This window comes from Bemisia tabaci, chromosome 3 (assembly GCF_918797505.1).
Source record: "Bemisia tabaci chromosome 3, PGI_BMITA_v3".
In the NCBI taxonomy this organism is placed as follows: Eukaryota; Metazoa; Arthropoda; class Insecta; order Hemiptera; family Aleyrodidae; genus Bemisia; species Bemisia tabaci.
Window position 1 is genome coordinate 13,350,386 of NC_092795.1, and position 21,307 is coordinate 13,371,692.

Below are 21,307 nucleotides of genomic sequence, written 5' to 3' on the forward strand. Positions count from 1 at the left end.
ACGCCTCAGAAAGTAGTTCTTGGATCTCTGTTCACCGCACCTCTCTTCACTCCTAACTCACTCTTCTTCCGTTCATTTAAGAAATTTTCCGCATATATTCTCGGTCGTAATTTTTTTTCTCTTCTTATTTTGCTATCTGTTAGAGGGGCGCGTTTTTGGCGCGCCAAGGGGCGTATCTGCCAATGGCCGATTGGCCTTATGGCCAGTCCGAGCCTGGAGGGGCTCGGAGAACAAGGCGCTAAAGTGCAGTTTTCGAAAAAATTGAGGTATTATTGATTTTAAGTAAAACTAGTCTTATTGCTTTTTCTGTGAGAAATTTGCTCCCATATTCTAATTTTTCAGCATAAAAAAAGTCAGTTCCAACTTTCATCTCGCAATGAGGATCCATGATATTTCGAAACTTCAAACACGTATTTCTCGGAAGATTTTCATTTTTGTACGCAAATTGAATCGCGGATCCGTTAGTTCTTTGCTTGGATTGACTTGAATTTGAATTTTCGTCCCTAAAAAGACTTACAACTCTCGGAGTTTTCTAGTAATACTCGCAACAACGACGGTTTACGCTGATTTTATTCCGCAAAAAGCTCATCAGTATCTTGATTCAGTATGAATTATAATGTAAATTTATTAATTAGCGCACTTGCCAAGCAGAGCGGATACAACAATTTGGCAACCTGGCTTTCCTCCATTTGAATCTGTGCTGAATAATCGATTCTTTCCGAAGCACCTAGCCCCTCCGAGAATCGATATATTTCAAAAAGTTTAAATGGAGAAAAAGCAACGTTGCCAATTTTCCAGATCCGCCAATGATTAGCGCACGTGCCGAGTCATCAGCAAGGGATCCATGCATGGAATTAAATCTCATGCGGGGCTCAAAATATTATTATAGAGGTAGGAAGAAATGGGGGAGTGATCAGGTAGGGGGAGGAAAGGGGGAACTCCGAGCTTCGCCAAAACGATTAAGAGAAGGGAAGAAAAGTCAGGCGCACGCCTTCAATTAATTTTGAATTTATAGCTCCATTCATGCACCGATAACTAGGAGCTTATCGCCTTTAAATTCCTGTGCAAATAATAATATTCCTACGCCAGCGTTAAGAAACGTTACTTTGCGGCTTCGCCTCTTTACCCTCCCTCTAGAGGGAGCAATATCAATTCTTTTCTTCCCTCTTTTTCTCATTCATTATCCTCGTTCGGGCTAATTAGTCAAATTATTTTAACAAGAGTTTAGTTACCTACTGTTACGATGTGTCCATCAGCTAGTGCGCTTTAAACTGGGCAATTTACTTTTTTTACAAGAAACGTTAGTGCAGATTCCTTTGAATAATTTTAAGAATATTCTTTGTACCATGCAGGGAATTCACTGTTTGTATAAAAATCCGCACAACCGTTTTCATGTGAGAAATTAAATTTCCTAATTAAAACAAAAATACATGTACTCGTGAGCATCCTGGCCTTAGATCTCCAAGTTCTCTCAACATATGCCGCGATTACACGCTGAATGTGGGAGCTGAAAGTGGCTTGAATGTGGAAGTCATCGGCCCGATGCCTGAATTTTGCGCGTGACGCGCAAAATTCAGCAACCATCGGACCAATGTTGTATTTGTCTGAACTATTCGAGTAGATTTGATACACATTTGGATGAAAATGGCTCACATTTGCGAAATTTCAGCCGATGGGCGATGACTGTTGACTTCCACATTCAGCTGCTAAATTCAGCGTGTGATTGCGGCATTGGAAAACAGAGGCCAGAATGCTCGTGAGTATTTCTGTTGTACATACATTCTTCTGGCGAATTCAACGTTAATTCCCAATTAAATTTGGCAATAGCTGATATGACTTGGTTCCTTTCCGTTTACCGCGGTCCAAATAAAACTCCTCGTTTGATCCAGGTTTAAAAACTAGGTCGGGAGATCGCCATCTATGTACAATCTCGCAGCCACTGTTATGTCTGAACAGTGTATTAACCAAAACTCATTTCCCGTTTTTTGTTTTTGTTTGTTTCCAGTACGTGGACTCGAACCTGGACGTCCGGACGGAGGTGAGCGACGGCGGGGACCGGCTGTACCGGCACAGGAAGGTCTGGAAGCGGAACCTGGACCACCTGTCCAAGCTGATGCGGACGCTGCAAGCGAACCAATCGGAGATGAAGCGGCGAGTGGCTCAGCTGGAGAAGCAAGTGGCCGAGGGCGAGATCGGCGGGGCAGGTGCCACGAGCGCGACGACCACCGCGGAAACAGGGATGGCCCTGCTCACGCGGGTCGGGACGCTGGAGATGAAGGCGAAAACGCACTCGGACTCCCTGCTCAACGTGACCGAGCAAGTCACCGCCCTGGACAAACTCCACTCCTCCATGCTCCAGCTCCTCGAGTCGGTCGAGTCCCTCGAGAACAAAGTTGATAAGAATATCCCCGACCTCCAGCGGGAGATCTCCAAGCTCGAGTTCAACTTCGCCAAGATCTCCTCCTCCCTCCAGCTAATCACCGAGGACCAGGTAACCCCGAGTCCCCAACTTTCCTCCACCGTTTCAGCTCACCGGAAAGAAAGACATTGGATCTAGAGTCCAGACTCTTAAAAAACATGGACAAGAAAAAGTACTCTTGATTCAATCAGAATCTAGCTTAAATATAGAACCAAGCCTCTTAATTTAAGCGGATTTCGTTTTGATTCAAGCAAAAATCCGATTGAATCCAGGGCCGGATTAAGGGGATGGCCACATGGGCCGCGGCCATGGCGGCAAATCTATAGGGGGCGGCAATTTTTGCAATTTTTTTAAATGTAGGTATAAAAAAAATCGGATTTAGAAAAAAAAAATTACAACGGAAGAAGGTGACAAAATCTATCATTTCCTGAGATTATATAATTTCCAATTTTGTCGTCTTTCAGAGATACAAGAGACAGCACCTTTCATTTTTCAAGTTAAGAGAGAAACCAATCGTTTAAAAACACGCAATTTGGCCCGTAACGGGGCGCGACTTACAGAGAAATGATGACGAGGACTTGAGATAAAAAGAAAGAGAAGCCTTCGGCGCGGCGATCGGCATGTAACACAAATTGGCGCCTACAAGACTGCACGAATACTTCAAGCATTTCATCAAACAGAGTGCGGTCATTGCGGTCAGCGTAAAGCTGATAGCGCCTACAAGACTGCGTGAATACTTCACGCATTGCGCCAAACACGCGGCGGCGGAAGTTAAAATCATTAATCCATATTTATGTTTGTTCTTTCATAATTTTTCGTTCAGTTCTTATGATGGAAGGCCTTGTCCACACAGAGATAGGTTTACGAAACTTAACTTTCGCACACAAGTTCCGTGAACTTTTCTAGTAGTGTTGACAGGGCTTCGCAAAAAATGTGTCCAACACGAGTAAACGCGTCTTATGCACCCCTCCCGCTGGCACGTTCATTGTGGTTTTTATCGATGTTTCAAAACGAATGAGAAGGGGGCGGCAAGTAGGTAAATCTGGCCCTGATTGAATCAAGAGTATTTTTTCTTGTCAATGTTTTCAAGAGTCTAGACTTTAGATCCAATGTCTTTTTTTTTCCAGTGCTCCGTATGTGTGTAGAGTACATGGAGAAAAAAAATCCCGTTATAGATACTCAATTTTGGTTCATACAGGGAGAGAAACAAGGGGGAAAACGCAGAACGAGGCTAAAATACAACAATAGAAAACCCGGACATTTCGGTTCAAAATTAAGTCATTTCTAGTCGGAGAATAAATTAAAAATCGAAAAATATCGATGAAAAACCGAAGACCTACGTGTTGGTGGCCGAGATCCGAGAGAAAAAAGTTGTATTTATCCCGTTTTATCCCGTTTCCCGTTTTCCCCTTGTTTTTCTCTTGTTACAATTGGTCGCGGGCTGCCTCATAAAAACTTGTACCTTTGCTTTACACTGACAACATCTCCTTGTAGATCAATAGCGATATGCTTTAACAGGAATTTCTTGTTGAAACAACAGAAAATATACTTGTTTCAAACAGTACTTCGCTCCTCTGACTTAGGCCGTAACTTCAGTTCCATACAAGCCCTGTTGTCGATATGACTCCAATATTAAACTTTTTGGGGAGCATCCCAACAGAAAGTTACGCATATATACTAGAGGAGTGACGAGTATTCCTATTATTTCACGGAGACGGCTATATTCTATGATCAAATTGTACGTGTCAATATCCGTTGCAGTAAAGTCGTATTTTAAGATTTTTAAGGTTTATGCCACAGCATGCTTATTTAAACCATACAATGTTTTCGGCTTTGTTATTACTACTCTCTCAGAAAAATCTTAAAGGGCAAACTCACTCAATAACTTATGCTTTTGATTTCAGGATAACCAGAGAGTATCCGTAAAGGCGATGGGAGTGGGTTTGTCAAACATGCAAAGCAAACAGGAAGCTGATCAAATTCGGATCAACTCATTAGAGGCTGAAGTTCACAACATGACCTCCAGTAACATCCCTTCAAATACCTCATTTTCAGATCTCATCACTCAACTTACTAGAGTTCATAAGCAATATGATCAGATCGTCCGAAAATTTCCAACCGGTAAGTAAAGACACTTTTGGTCAAAGATCTTTATCTCCTAGCCGTTGAGTAAAACTATAAAGATACCAATTCAAAATCTGAAATCAACAATGATATTTCTAAAGTAAAAATGTATGATGCATCTGATTCATAAAGCAGGTGTGTTTAAAAGATGCAATAAACCTTAGATCATAACTTGCGACTTGAACTCAAGCTGCCCGTATGAATTTCGCGTAAGAGCGCAATCATTTACATCGTTCAAAAACTATGGAAAATGGTCCCCCGAAAAAACGCCTTCAACCTAGGATATAGACCATTTGCTTTACCGCTACGCTCGAATAGTTGCCTATACACCTCGCCGTGCGCCGTGCTGTTTGAACTGCGTTTTCGGCTCGGTTTTTTGCCCTCGTAATTCTACTTATCAATGTGTTTTGTTGATTTTTCTTCATCTTTTTAAAGTAGATGTGTAGATATGTATCCATCCTGCATCCAGAGAATAGGTACTTCTTTTATGAAGTATATTTATCGAACGCAGTTAAGACTAGTTGGGCGAGAGGCAGGAAGGGCAAAAGAAGCAACCGTCTCCTCCGTTCACCAAAAAAGTAGGAAATAGGGGTGAAACGGAGTGAGTGGGTGTTGAAATGCACTGTTTTCCGCACAAATAAAAGCTCGTTAATACCGCGTTTGAGAAGACTGGATCCGATTCTGCTTGAATTGCATCCTATAACTTTGAAGACTCAGCTCGGTTGAGCAGCTCAGAAGATTCATCATGCGTTTTTTGCACATTTGGAAAATGGTGCAACTGTACGGTGCATCAGAGTTAGTTCGCGTCTTTTGTGCTCGTATTTGTAAACTGAACATCGCTGCGAGATTTGATGATGGCGTAAGAGATAAACAAACACTCAATTAAGTTGAAGAAATGCACTGAACAAGGCAGTAGACGCACTGATACAAATCGGAAATTTTAACATTTTTCAATTTTTTAATTGATGCGTGACTCTGCAATTAAACATAATAAATCAGTAAGGTTGGTTAAAAGTGGCAACACTGCACGGGCAACATCGCTCAATTTTTGCCGGAGTATTAGTGATAAGACAAATCCCATTTTTAGCCTATTAGGAAGGAGGTTTGTCGAACTGGGTCTTTTTGCTGATCTTTTTTTCAAATCGTATCGCTCTATCATCGTATCATCTTGATCAAGAAATTTAGTGGTCTTCATAGGGAAGAATACTGGTGAAAAAAGTGACTTGATTATAGCAAAAATGGACCGCGTTCAGCAGAAAGGAACCGAGCCGCATCAGTTTTTGCCAAATTTAACTGGGCAATTTAATTTTTTCGAAGAGAACGTTTGTGCGGAATTCTTTGAAAATTTTGAGGAATTGGCTTCATGTCGATTACACAGAAATCCACACGTCCGTTTTCATGTAAAAAATTAAATTGCCCAATTAAAAATGACCATTGCTGATGTAGGTTCTTTTCTGCTTATCGCGGTCCAAATACTATGACTTTCCCAAAAATTAATATTTTCTAAGAGGAAATTTGGCAACATTCGAATGCCCCTACAACTTTTTCCTCAGCACGGTGGTTAACTCCATCTGTTTGATAATCATTCCCACCTTTCTGGCACAGTGCGAGGAAGGTGCCACCACGATCGCATTAATTAAATTTGGCAATAGCTGATGTGGCTTGATTCTTTTCTCCTTAACGCGGTCCAAACATTCTCAACTATCCCGTCAAAAAGATTTCCTTTTGAGTCAAGTGCTCCTAAATCCGCTCAAATCAAGCAGTCAAGAAGGTTCCTGTTTCTTGATAGAAGCATATTTCTCTCTTGCCGACATGTTAAAATATATCTGCTGAATAAAGTCACTTTTTCGCAGCGCAGAAGAAGAAATCTTTTACACTATTACAAACTAAATTAGTGTGAAGACTGAGAAGTACTTTGTCTCCGTGTGCAATCAAGCAGCCACCCTACCTCTCGCATTTCAGTTTATTTCCCGACATAAGGGGAACCGATTGGAACCACGACATCCCTTCATCCCTCCCCCACCTTCACACCGTAAACCACCGCAGTGGCGTGGCGTGAATGATCGATTATCGATATTTCTCCATTTGAAGCTATGGTAGAGAATCGATTATCAAGGTGTTCGCTGCGAACACCCTGTTTATCGATCCTTTTCCATAGGTTTGAATGACAGATCAATCGATTTATCGCAAAGCACGCCACGCCTCTGAACCACCGGCGGTATGCCTATGCGTGCGCATCCCTCTTGCAGACAGGAAGCCATCCATTCCGCAAAGGTTCGGCTTTTCTCTCTTTGCAACGCGACTTTAGATCGCCCGCGGCGAGGTTCACAAAGCGAAATCTCTCGTGAGACGCGGTCTCATTGTCAAATCGACCGTCGCCGCCGATGCATCATGCAGCAGTGCTTTGCGATATGTCGATTGATCTCCCATTTAAACCTATGGAAAAGGATCGAAAAACGGGGTGTTCGCAACGAAAACCCTAATAATCAATTCTTAACCATAGCTTCAAATGCGGAAATCGAAAATCGATCGTTCACGCCTCGCCATGCAGAACCGAGGCGGCTATTTCAATCAACTCAAATCCTCGGCGAATCAGGTGATTAAATTCGCTCGGTTATTTTTCCCCGGCGAGAAATAGTTCCCCGACTTTTAACTGCCCGGAGACAGTAGCTTTTAACGAAGCGACCGAAACTCCGAAGTTTGTTGGCCGAGCGCGGGCGGGGGTGTTGGACGCGGCGGTGCAATTCGACTCCACAATGTATCATCCCCCGAACGCTCAAAAATGTCATTAAAATCAACCCTCAGCGCGTGGAGAATCGCACAAGTTAATCAAGCTCTTGTTTCGCCCACCCGCGCTCGCTCGCTCGCGCGCGCGCTGAGAATGAATGGAATTCGCTAGCCCATGGGGGTTTTTGCCAGCGCGACGCGAGGCCGGGGGGAGGGGGAGGGTCTGGTGTGCAGGGAATAATTTAAAAAGCCCAGTCTGCTCAGTCCAAATGTTCTGTACGAGAGTAAGATGCTAACATTACGTCGGGGAAACTTTCGACCTCCTAAATGGGTACGAATACACTGAGCGCTTGAGCTTTTAATGGTCTGAAAGGGATCAAACGGCTCGTATTGCTTTCCGATCTAATTGCCTTTTGCAACCTGGCCGGTAACTCACGTGGGCACTATTAATTAATTTTCTTTTAGACGTTTTTTTTTTTCGTGGAACATTCTCATTCCCAAACCACGCTTTTCACTACTATCGCGCACTATTCACGCACTGGTTGCGTACAAGATTTTGAGAGACGATAAATGCTTGGCTTTATTGCAACGATTCAAAATCTCCGAGTTTCTTTGGTTTTTTTTAAAAAAAGAAGGGTACCCAAAATATTACTTTGAATATTCTTTGTGAATATTTTTTATGAGCGAAGAAAATTTGTGGAAAATTTAAAGAGAAGCTTCTTAACGATCTCCTTACAGATGGAGCCAACTGACAGAAAAGTAAATAAATGAAACACTATCAAATATTTGAAATGTCACAACTTTAAATACGCTTTTTAGAGCACGCACCATATACTACACTCATTAATGTTTTTGGTTTACGTAACCATAGTTTTTAACTTGAGGAACCAAACTTCAGTTTAGATACCCAAAAGCTTTCTTAAATGGAGGACAAAACCGAGGTCACCTCAACTGAGGTTCGGTTCCCATGACTGGAAACTTCATTTACCTACCTAAGCTGAAATTTCTAGTGCTCCATGTACTGAACACCTGCTCCTGTACACAGAATGTACTGTTCTAGCACTAAAATAGCTAAAACAGCGAAATTCATTTTAATTGTTTAAAAACGAGACAATGAGAGAGCCGCAAGTGCGCAAAAACTGACTTAGTTTCAGGCAAGACAGCAGTAAGTGACATTATTTCTCCAGAGATCCAATAAAAACTGTGCTTTCAAGTAAAGTGCCGCCTCTTCTGCAAATGTTTAACCTGAAAATGGGTTTATTGTGTGTCCAAAACGCATCAACCACGAAATCATGCAGCACTTCCGGCTGTCTTGCCTAACAATAACCTACCATGAAAATGGAAAAATACCCTTTTTATGTGATTGAAATAAAATCAGTCGATTTCAAGGAGTCCTCCGTACGATTAGTAGCAATTTGACAAAGAATGGAAGCTTCTTTCGATAAAATTTTCCGGTCACACGCTTCTGAGCTCGTTTTCTCAAAATTTCATTTTTGCACTTACAATTAGTGCTTTCTTTGCTATCACGGCATTACCTACCCTCCTACACGTCGATTGAAACGGTAGCAAAGCTTCAGGAGTGAGTGCCGGGTCACATAAGAGGACGAAGGAGGGAAGGTGTAAAGGATGAAGGTAGGTGGGTGGTTGTTGGAAGGAATAACATAAAAATATGAATCGACGGCGGAGACAGGAAACACGGACGCACGGATGGATGACTCGAGGGGAACGTCGGAGGGTGACATGCCCCAGTGGAGCAAAAAAGGTCATCAAAACTCCTTCCTCTCTTAAAAAAGAAGTAATGAATGACGAATGAGAACGACGGGAATGCGGTTATTGAAAAACGGAAAAAAGCAAAACGAAAAAAAGAAACAAACTCCTCAACCCGAGCCAGCGGCAGAATGGAAATTAAACCACCCCGGGTTTTTCCGTGCTTTCCCCGCGGCGAGAGAATAGGTTCAAACGGAAAATATCGCCGGGTTGATAGCTCCGCGAGCGCGTGCTCAGAGACAGTTTGGGACCCGGGAAGGTTAATTAAAACGACTCACATCAGTAGCATGCGCGAAAATCGTCGTTATGATTGCTCTTTTGTTACAGTGCCCCCTCACTTATTCTGTCGTGCTAAGGAAAAACGCCGTATGAGCCTCCAGGCGTTGCCAAATTTCCTTTGGAAATCACTAATTTTCAGGAAAATTTTTGAATATTTTTCTGCCAATTTCTCAGATAATTTTGTTTGTAATTTGATCTAAAGTGTCTGAAAATTTCAAGAAAAAACATTCATACCTTTCTTCGAAAATAAACCTTTGACGGAAGGAAATTTGGCAACTCTCGAATATTCATACGGCGTTTTTCCTTAGCACGGCAGTATTACCTATTACTCGCACGGTGAGAGAGACGTAAAATCGATAGCTGGAATGTTTCTACGTGTAGTACATAACGCATTAGCTGATATTCTTGGATGTAAAGCACATTGAAAACAAGGGGTAGAGAAATCAAGAAATAAACACTAAAATATTACATCCTACTGCAGACTGCCTGAGCTCCTCCCCCCTCCCACCCTCAGTTTTGTACTAGAGATTATTAGGACTCAAAACTTTGGCTCTAATTGACATTTTTGGACTTCTTGGCTTTGTTTTCCCCGCAAAATAGTGTGGACTCAGCACTATTTTACCACCTTGTCATATAGAGAAATCTATATCCTGGTTTTTTGCGACTCGAGCTTTTCAACCTAGGCTCACTAGCTGAACAGGTTTCTAGTTCCTGTTTCCTAAATCACGCTCTAGTGTAGGTATCCTTTTCCGAGATTAGAATCAGGAAGGGTTTTCTAACTGACCCTTACCCCTGGTGGCGTAGCTAGGAATTCTTTAAGGGGGAGGAGGTCCGTGACAGTAAATTTACATTATTTTGTGTACGTCCCTGATACAATTTTATGTCTGCCCTCCAAGAGTAAAAAAAGGTACAATTAACGTGGCTACCGGGGGGGGGGGGGGGTCCAGACCCCCTGGATCCCGGGTCCCTCGTCTACGTCACTGCTTACACCCCCACACCGTTTTTTAAAACAGCAACTCACCAGGTCATATAAAGTTTGAAGGATAGAAAACCTAAAAAAAGGGTAAAACTTTAAAAAAACAGAAATTTGCAATAGTATCTCTCCACCAAGGGGTGCGATCCCTGGCCGCTCCGCAGCTCAACTCCCGGAGGTGCTTCGCGCTTTCTACAAAATGCAACTCTGTGAGTTTCTGTTTACGGTCCGCAACTTCGGTCATATTGAGCGCCAAAAAGAAACTCTTATTCATTGGTCCCCAGCCTTTATTTTGACACCATCGAGTATTTCAATCAAATCGCAGCCATACAATTACACGAAACAAAGCTGTTTGGCATGGGGTCGTTTGACGGATACATTTCGATCGCTTTTCAAGAGGCCAAAAAGCAGCGATCACCTTTCTACCCGCGAATTTCCTTTTACTTTTGTTCTCAGGCGTGCATTATATTAGATATAGTGCTTTGTTGCAAGGCGCAGATTCGATCAGATCGGAAATTGTTTTCGCGGGTATACCCTCACCCCCCGCCCTCCGCCCTGCAAAATTACTTACTCTCCTTTCTCACGCGCACACACTAAAAAACAATGGTAGCTCCGCGGCGAACGGGTGGATTTTGATAGATTCGAGACTGGAAAGTTTTCATTGAAGTGTTGAGACACGTCACCGAAACCAAAAGAGAAGGTGAAGGTGAGGGTGAGGGGGTGACTTTTTAAGGGGAGAAAGCTCGGAGAGTGCGCGCGTCGAGGGGCGTTTGTTTTTGTCGGGGGCTGTATGTGCCGTTAATGGGATCCAGATGAATAACCTGGCCGCAAACAGCGCGGATGGAGATTGCGGAGCGGGTCTGCCGTGCTAAGGAAGAACGCCGTATGAACCTTCAGACGTTGCCAAATTTACTCTGATAAATCGCGATTTCTTAGAAAAATTTGTGAATATTTTTCTTCCAATTTTTCGTGAAATTTTGCTCGCAATTTCATCTAAAATATCGGAAAATTTTAAGGGAAAATATTCACAGCTTTCCTCAAAAATAAACATTTTATCGGAGGAAATTTGGCAACTCTCGAATGTGCATACGGCGTTCTTCCTTACCACGGCAGGGGTGCTCGGGGGTCGCGCAACTCGTGAGATGCTGAACCGCTGATGGATCCCCGAATTAATAAGCGATTGCCTTTTGTCCAGCCCCCTCGGTGTCATTCCGCACCCCCGCCGCACGGTGGATCGAGTCAATAGAGAGGTCGGACAAACTTCGGCAACTTTAAAAGCTTAAAACTCCGTTTATACAAAATTTTGAGGTTCCTAAAGTGGTTTCATTGGTTTCCTCGTGAAATTCTCTTTTAGAAACACCCCTCAAAATTTAGGATGTTGCGAAATAAACATCAAATTTTGCGGTTTTAGTCAATACTTTCTTGTCCGACCTCTCTAATTGACTCGATCCATTGTGCGCCGCGGATCATTTTCGCTTTTTTAATCGCCGCGCGAGACTTAAATGGAGTCACCCTTGATTTTATCTTCGTGACTCGAAGTTTTGAGTTTCGCCGTCGATTCACAGGTGGATCCAATGGGGGGGGGGGGAGGTGTCCCCCGTTCCGCCCGAAAAAGAGAGGAGGAAAACGGTAAAAACTAGGGGAAAAGAGGAAGGACGCTTGTATTTGGTAATTATACTTGGCGAAATTGACTTAAACTCATGTTCGATACTTTAATACTTCGAAAATTCCTGGAGGAGGCCCCCCGGATCTTCCTTCCGAACTTTTTGTTTTCCCCCCCAAATTTTGAATATTATTCCCCAATGATCAATATAAAAAATCCTTAGGTTTCCGGAGCTATTCGTGATTCAGATTCAGTCCATTTAAACTTCGGTGTATTTATCTCGGGGTTTTCTTTTTCTGAATACAGGGTAGTTTTGCTTGAATTCATCGCACATGACGATGGTTAAGAACTTTATGATTTCCTGTTTTACATGTACAAATAAGAAATGCATGTGATTTTGGAGCAACTGGGACCAAGGGTTTGAATCTTTGAATCTTTTGCTTCACAGAAAGCATTACATCATTCCGGTATTTTTAAATTCATTTTCAAAGGACAACTGTCTTAAATTGGGAACTTGATATCCTTCCGGCTTATTGCTCCCAAAATGCTGGGAGAGAGTGAAATTCCTTCTCTCTCAGTACTTTCGAGGATCCTCCATTAGGCCGACCTTTCGCGGTATCTTCCATAACACGTGATGCGTCGCATCGTATCATACGCAATACAACTGGATGTTGAGGGTTCAAAAGCAAAATAGTTCAAACGATAACTATTCAAGCATAGAAGTCGCGGGGTTGCATACACACAGTTCTGAAGGCGATAATTGTCTCCCGTCAAAAATAAATCTTATTTGAGTATGAATACTCATTCCTTCTGTGTTCCTATGAGACTGCATAACTTTTTTCGTGCTGTGAAATGTCGTGATAATACCTTTATTTCATCATGTGCCAAAGAGACCTTCGAATTTCAGCCACTTCCGGATGCAATTTCATGCCAAGGATAGCTTTTATTCATAATTTAGCAATGAACTTAAAATAAGTGAATAAAACGAGTGCTGAATGAGATTAATAAAACCTTCTCCTAAGTACTACTTGACGCAGCTCATAAAATTAATGTCTGAAAATTGTAAATATTGACTCAGAGGTCACCACCAAGAAGTTCTTAGTCGCAAAAACTTTTCGGTTCGTCAAAAATAACTTCATTTGATGGCGTAGCTTGGAGGAGAGCAAAACTAAAAAAGAAAACATGAATACATTTTTTTCCTGTTTTCCTCCTCGAAGCATTGAGTTTAGTGCTGCGCGTTTGAACGTGCCAACTGTTTAGGGACGGGGATATAATTTAATAAGAACACAACGTCTGTCTTTGATTCAGCAATGATTGTCTCATCCGAGCCTTTACGAGACCTCGAAGTTACAATTGGACGTATTTCTATCAAACGGAACTATGTGCATTAAGACATGAGCCCTGAGACCCATAAGAATACATGCATAAGAGGGCTCAAGTCATAATGCACATAGTTCCGTTTGACAGAAATACGTTCAATTCGTTTTATTTACTTTCCGATTCAAAAACAAATGCCAGGTTGCACGATTTCTCTGTAAGCAGAGACATTTCATTCTAGAGACCCTGCGCCAACACTCTGCCTTCAGTGTAATTATTTTGCAAGTTATTTTCGGAATGCAACGCTCAGATTTGCCTAATGATGACAGACGTTCAAAGATTCGAGCAAGTCGTTTAAGAATCCTAAGGCCTCCATGAACAACCTTATTCCGAACTAATTTCGATCAAAATAGACCAACTGATGACTTTTGGTCATCACAAAACATTTTTTGTTTTTTTTTGTTGATAATTTGGCGGCTTAGCAATTGACCATGGAAAAGTGGTGCCGCACTATTTGTAATTTTGTTTCATCGCAAGGGACACATTTGCCAAGTTTTTATTTGAATACAGTGCACAATGACGATTTTAGGACTATGACTTTCGAACACTTCTTCTCATTGTGATCAAATTTTGATGGGAATTCTGATCGTGCATCGAGAGCTTACCGAACTGATTCGTAGAAACTTGCCCAGCAATTTTCTCGCCCCAATATTTATCGGTCATCATTAAGATCTTTCGCGCAATACATTTCTCATCAATCACACCACTGTGTTTTATGGATATGCTTGAGGTATCATCAAAATTGAAGGCGAAATGAGACATCTGACCTCGACTCGACTTTGTGTTGCGCAATGACGACTTTTTTCGGATGAAAACGACCGTTTTTTAACGAAACGTTTTAAACGACCATTCCCGACAGCTGTGAAAACTTTATCTTAGCTTTTCTCACTTTCGCGGCACTATCAAACCGAGACGCTTGTGTAGAAACTACCGTTTAGATGTGAGAAGCAAGAGATTACAACAGAGCAAGGCTCTCAAACTCACACGGCTCTCTGATACCACTATCCGTGCTTTAGGGGTGTGCTTGAAGTATCATCAAAATTGAAGGCGAAATGAGATATCTGGGCTTGACTTTGACCTCGAGCTGCGCTTGATGACGACTTTCTTGTATCAAAACCAAACATAACTAGGTATCTGGGCAAACTTTATCTTAGTATTCCTCAATTTCACGACACTATCGAACATAAACACTTGCGAAAAAAATACCGTTAAGGTGTGAAATAAATCAAGAGATTACAACAGATGGCTTCCGAACACACGGCTCTAGATACCACTATTCGTGCTTTATGGGTGTGCTTGAAGTATCATCAAAATTGAAGGCGAAATGAGACATCTGGGCTCGATTCCGACCTCGTGCTACGCTAAAGATCGAGCTCTTTCTGTTGAAACGAAACACTATCCCCGATATCTGAGCGTTTCTGCGGCAAACTTCAAAACCACGCAACTTTCCGACGTTACAAATTTCCTGCCGTATTTTGATTTTTCGAATGATGACTTACCGTAAAGACAATCAGCCCAGTCATGGTAATTGATCAACAAAGAAAATCAAGCTACAAGCCAAAAATAAATTAAACAAGTAATATATCAAACGACATTGAGAATAGAAATAATAAAAAACTTACAAGAAGTAAAGTATTCTTCCTGAGTTCTTGTAAGTTTTTTTATTATTTCTATTCTCTATGTACTTAGTTTGAAATATTACTTGTTTAATTTATCTTTGGCTTGTGGCTTGATTTTCTTTGTTAATCAATCACCATGTTCTATGTAGCTCAGCCAGCCAAATTTGGCATTAAAATGTATTTAGGCCTGGATACACGCTCAAATTTCCGTCAATTTCCGATCAAAGACCAAAATGGCGGTCGAGAGTTATCTAGATTGATGGGTAAAATTAATTAAAACAGCGTGCTGATTGAAATGAGCATGAAATAAGCACGGTTGCGTGGAAATCAGATGACGGATGAGACCCACAGTTCCATCATCTACCATAAAATTTTTGCAGGCCGCAAAAAAGCCTCGATAGACGACCAATTTCCGGAACCAATGCCGATCAAAGTAGCATCAAAGTGTCGGTAGTCATCAGTCTTAAACTCATTAATTTGCTTCATTTTAAAATGAAAACTTGGCAGAAATGTTACCTGTGGCAGGAAATGATGCATGATGGTGGCACTCCGTTCTGATCTTACTTTGAACAAAAAAGTGTGGCCCGTCAAAATTTGATGGTAGATGGTGACCACCAGTCATCAGCATGTCTACTTTGATCGGAATTGGTTCGGAATTTGATCGTCTATGCAAGCCGCAAAAATTTGATGGTAGATGGTGCGCACCAGTCACCATTTGATCGGATATTGATGGAAATTTGAGTGCGCATCCAGGCCTTTTAGCCAGTTATTTGGTGTTTTTATGCATTTTTGAGAGCGAAACTGTAAATGGACTGTAATTTGGTGATTTTTTGTTTCAGATTGCAACGGTGTGAACGAATCCACCGGTTTGACGGTGATTTCGCCGGCGGTTGACTCGCTGCTCTTCGCGTCGTGCAAGGAGGGCTGGACGGTCATCCAGAGGAGAATCAACGGCTCTGAAAACTTCGACAGGAAGTGGGCTGAATATGCAGCAGGCTTCGGTTCACCTTCCGGTAAGCTTAAAAGACTCTCTCTGATTCTAATCTCTTACGACCATGAAGGTGATTCAACCCGGGTTCCGGCTGAAGTCGAACCGGCGTCCGATATGCATCGGTTAGGTTCAAAATATTCTGGAATTTTCATTCTCAAGCCGTGGACAGACGATCAAATTCCGAACCAATCCCGATCAAAGTAGACATGCCGATGACTGGTGGTCACCATCTATCATCAAATTTTGACGGGCCGCACTTTTTTGTTCAAAGTAAGATCAGAACGGAGTGCCATACCATTCATCATTTCCTGCCACAGGAAACATTTCTGCCAAGTTTTCATTTTAAAATGAAGCAAATTAATGAGTTTAAGACTGATGACTCCCGACACTTTGATGCTACTTTGATCGGAATCGGTTCGGGAATTCGATCGTCTATCCAGGGCTTCAAGCAAAAATCTCAAAAGCCCTCCGCATGAATTGAGGGACTTGGAGGACAAGGCGCACAAGTGCAGTTTTTGCGATTCCGAGAAATACGTGTTTGAAGTTTCGAAATTTCATGGACCTTTAGGGCAAAAAGGAAGTTAGAACTGGCTTTTTGATGCTTTAAAATCGGAATTTGGGAGAGAATTTTTCACAGAATTTGTATTAAGGCTAATTTTCCTTGAAATCATTAATAACTCGATTTGTTTTTCAAAAACTACACTAATGCATCTTGTCTTCCAAACCCCTCAATTATTGTTTGCGATGAAATGAAGTATCAAATTTGCTAAATAGTAACAGGATTTGGCTATGAGACAAGTATCGCATTCGATGCGGAAATCGATTACTGAATCGGAATTGGATCTGACAGCCAGGGCCGGATTTAGGGGATGGCCACATGGGCAGCTGCCCATGGCGGCAAATTAAGGGGGCGGCAAATTTTGAAATTTTCTTAAATGTAGGTATAAAAAAAATTGGATTGAGGAAAAAAATGTCAAACGAGAAAAGGCGACCAAATCTCTCATTTTCTGAGACTATAGTAACTTCTAATTTTGTCGTCTTTCGGTGACACAAGAGAGAGCACCTTTAATTGGTCGAGTTAAGGGAGAAACCAAACACGCAACTTGGCCTGGAACGGCGCGACGCAGAGAGCAATGATGTCGAGGACTTGAGATGAAAAGGAAAAGCCCTCGGCGCGGCGATCGGCATGCAACACATATCAGCGCTGCAAGACTGCATGAATACTTCACGCATTGCGTCGTCAAACACAGTGCGTTCAGCATCATTCGGCTCGAACCCATAGCGCCTACAAGACTGCATGAATACTTCACGCATTGCGCCAAACAGTGCGGTCAGCGCGGCGCGACGGCGGAAGTTAAAATTATCAAACCACATTTCGGTTTGTTCTTTCATAATTTTTTTATAGATGGCCTTGTCTACACCAAGATAGGATTACGGAACTTAAATTTCGCGCAAAGTTCCGTGAACTTTTGCTAGTAGTGTCGGCAGGGCTTTCGCAAAACATGTGTCCAATACGAGTAAACGCGTCTTATGCAACCTCTCCGGTACCTTCACTTTATGTTTTTATCCGATGTTTCAAACCGAATGAGAAGGGGGCGGCAAGTAGGTAACTCCGGCCCTGCTGACAGCGTGCGGAATTTGAAATGACGAACACACGTCGCAAGAGCGTGTTTTTCGTAGAAACTGGAAAGACACGCTCTTCCACTGTGGAGAAGAATGGATGCACATTTTCTCCCCATTTTTTTGATAGATTATTAATGATCGAATTATGCTTTTGTTTCCCAGGCGAATTCTGGATCGGGAACGAGGTGTTGCACCAGCTGACGAGAAACAACGACTCGATGCTGAGGGTGGATTTCACCGATATCGACGGGAAAAACTACAGGGCTGAATATTCCGAGTTCAGCGTGAGCAGCAAGGAGGATGGATATCGGTTGAACGTGGCAGGCTACTCTGGCAACGCAAGTGACGCCTTGGAGTACCAGAACGAATGCAATTCAGCGCGATTGACTCGGACCGCGACATCAGCAACACGAATTGTGCGGCAAATTATGAAGGGGTTGGTGGTTCTCCTACTGTCAGCACGCCAATCTCAACGGTCAATACAATTTGGGCCTCACGTGGTTCGACGTGAGCAGGAACGAGTGGATAGCAGTGGTTCAGTCGGAGATGAGCATCAGGCCAAGACCTAAATCATCATGAATGCCCAAGTTTTGAAGAGCTCCATTCAGCGGAGGCCGAAAGTGGCGGTAAATTTTGAACGATTTTGGAGCATTATTTTCACGCTGTGAGAACAGGAGGGAAAAAATTGCCTACCGGGAGGCTTGTCAGAAAACCAGAGCCGCGCCTAACCCTCCAAGCAGGTAGCACGGATTGCTATCTATCACACGTTGAAGGTATCGATACTGGATCGGAGTGTAGTGTGTGTTGCCTATCTACTTTTAGAAGAGCTCCTCGTAATCTTCATCGCGATAAAGATAAAATTGAAATACATGGAGAGAATTAAATTGCTGATTTAACAATTTAATTGCTAACAAAAGCGAATGCAATGCCTCAATGTAGATTTTACAACAAAAAATGCTACTTTAACCACCCCCGTGGTTAAATTAGCTTACAATGGTGGTTTAAAGTGGCATTTTTTTGTTGTTGTAAAATCTACGTTGAAACGATGCAGTCACTTTTTTTTAGCAATTGAATTGTTAAATCGCAATTTAATTTTTTTCGTGTAAGTTGCGATTTTTTACTGCATTGCAAATTGCTCATCTTTCCCATACATGGAACTTCTTCTACTACTCGTTTGAAAGCGGACCAAATGATGTAAAAATGTTGGCATTAGGTAGTGAAAAATTGCAATTTTATCTCATTGAATTGCCACTTCATTCCAATTTTTTCGTTGTATCGTGCGGCCAGCTACTTGGGCACGGCAACGAATCAGGTTCTAATTTTACTTAAATTACTAAATTGACAATTTCAAAATAAATGGTTTGAGTACCGTAGGGGATCGTCACAAACGATCCCGCCTGGCGAATGGTTGCCGAAACATTACGAAGACACTGCCCCAACGCCACTTTTTGGCCGCGGCCTTAATTGACGTTTTTTGGCCTCACAGGCTTCATCGAGGCAGTGGAAGAAAATGGAAAAAAATTGCCTTCAGCAATAAGGGCCTAAAGCCAGCTCTAATTGTGATGAGAGTATTTTATTCTTGTCACTCGATATAATGTCTGAAAGGAGAATTGTTAGTTTTTTTTTCTTTCGACATGGGTGAAAATAATACCAAACTTCCAGTTGATGCTTCTCTAAGTCATTTTGTAAATTTCTTGTATATATTCTTTTGTAAAAATTTAAATGTTGATTCAGGATCTTGAATGCTGTTTGTGAATCTTGACCGCACATATGTACCATTTCACTGAGTATATTGCCGTACCTACTTATCTAAATAAAATAATAAAAAAAAACGGTTTAGATAGATAAATACTCCTGCAGAGTTTATTTTTACATGGAAAATTTCAACTTGTGGGTATTTGTCAAAAGTTCTAAATTTTCAGAGCTAATTCTGATGCAAAATGAGTACTTGGAAGATATTTTGTCAAAATAGTATATTTGTTAAAAAAATACTGACAAAGTCTGTAGTGAAAATCTTTCAGCGCACAATTTTACCTACTCGCAATAATAAAAAGTAATTATCAAAAATAAGAATAGAATGGCCTGTCTAATCCTTAAATTTTGCCAATCCATTAATTGTTAAAAAAAGTGTATAAATTGTAAAAAAATGTGATTATTTTTAAGCATGTTATTGTATTTTCTTTTAGACTGAAAATTGTAACTACCAACTGAAACTTCCCTACTGATGAATGGAAGTCCTAGGTTAAGAAATCTCTTAGAATCAGGAGCATGACTCATTTTCAACTTAAAGCTACTGATTTTTCTAATTGAATTTGAACTTGCAAGCACGTTTTTAAAGTTTTCATGAATGTATACCTACATTCCATTCTTTCTATTTAATCGTTTTTATTCAATCACTGGTAGGGTATGTTTGTTCCTCTATTACCTGACCATTAAGACAATTATACAACTTTATGACAAAAAGGTACAACTTATAAGTACTTTTTTCAAGCAATAAGCGATTTGCAGACTACATACCTACCTATGAATTGTTATTAGTTCCAATGAGTCTCAAGAACTCTGCAAGTCCAAGCATGAATTGCGCAAGAAAAGTATTCATTTACTGCTGGGTTTCATGAAATCTTCTACTGCCATTGCCTTCTTCATTTATAAAAAAATGAAGTATTTTCATACTTTGCAATCTTTTCAGAATTAAATATTAAAGAGGAGGTTGACTTTGGGCCGAAAGTAGCATTTGTTTCGATATTTGTCAAATGCTGTTTATGGAAATTAAATGGACCGCACTAAGCAAAAAGTAACCGTAGGAAATAGGAAATCCTTTAATTAGAGTTCCTTCTTGCTTTAGGTATGCCGTCTTAATATAGATAGTGTTAATTATTATAATCCTACACATTAGAAATAGTTTAAAATGGCTGTGATTATATTAAAGAAAACAAAATTAAAATTACCCTTTACTTAATTAGTTCATTCATATGATCCTCAGGACCGAATATAAAAAACTTGGAAGAGTGAAAATTATGAAATGAGAGAATTAGGTACATATTTGTTGTATTCATTAGTTGTCTGATACGCACACATCTGTACAATCTAATTTTCCCTTTCGATTTTTTCCCTTCCATTTCTTATTCATAGTTATAATTAAGTTTATCTACTTACTTACATATCCTCACTCTATGTTTGTACGGTAATGAATAATATGAGTACCTATCCTGTTGAGATTTTATGGTAAGCATGACATTGTTTGATGAAGGGTAAGGCATTCAATAGAATTTCTTTTCGTAGGTACTTAGAACACTAACTTAAGAAGTACTTAATGATACTAACTTCATGGAAAGCAGTTTTCCAGTTTTCCTCAATGTAAAAAATTATTCGAGAAAAGAGAAACGTTGAGAGACAAATAGGTAGGCAATTTTCTCATTTAGACTCATCTTACCTATGTAAGTAAATGCAACTGGAGAGCAAACTGTCAATGAAAATTAAAGATGATACATGGTTATCTAGGTATTCAGATTTTGGAAAACTCTAAAGTAAAGTCGCAAATAAGAAATTCATTTCATACCTACTATACTTTTCAATAGCCTAGGTTGGACAGCATGAGTGCCAATTGATATGTCGATCCTATGCTTATCAAACGTTGTATTTTTTTGTTATTTTTCACCACTAAAATGTAATGTAAGTCTTTTTTTCCCTCTTAAATTGTCATTATGTGAACCAATAAACCATATTTTTCTTTTTCCTACAAACACAAGGCTTGTATTTTTTTCATTATTTCGGGGATATTACGTATGGGGGAAAAAAAAATAGT

The 21,307-nt window shown here is 41.0% G+C and overlaps 1 protein-coding gene across 1 annotated transcript in view; it reads left to right on the forward strand.

Moving 5' to 3' along the window:
• Window positions 1-20,704, forward strand: part of LOC109042835 (protein scabrous) — a 105,042-nt gene extending 84,338 nt beyond the window's left edge. Inside the window, 6 exon segments of the mRNA XM_072297776.1 lie at window positions 2,006-2,491; window positions 4,324-4,540; window positions 15,728-15,901; window positions 17,665-17,865; window positions 17,868-17,933; window positions 17,936-20,704. Coding sequence (XP_072153877.1) covers window positions 2,006-2,491; window positions 4,324-4,540; window positions 15,728-15,901; window positions 17,665-17,865; window positions 17,868-17,933; window positions 17,936-18,081 — 1,290 coding nt within the window. The 3' untranslated portion in view covers window positions 18,082-20,704.
• Window positions 20,705-21,307: the final 603 nt, after the last annotated feature.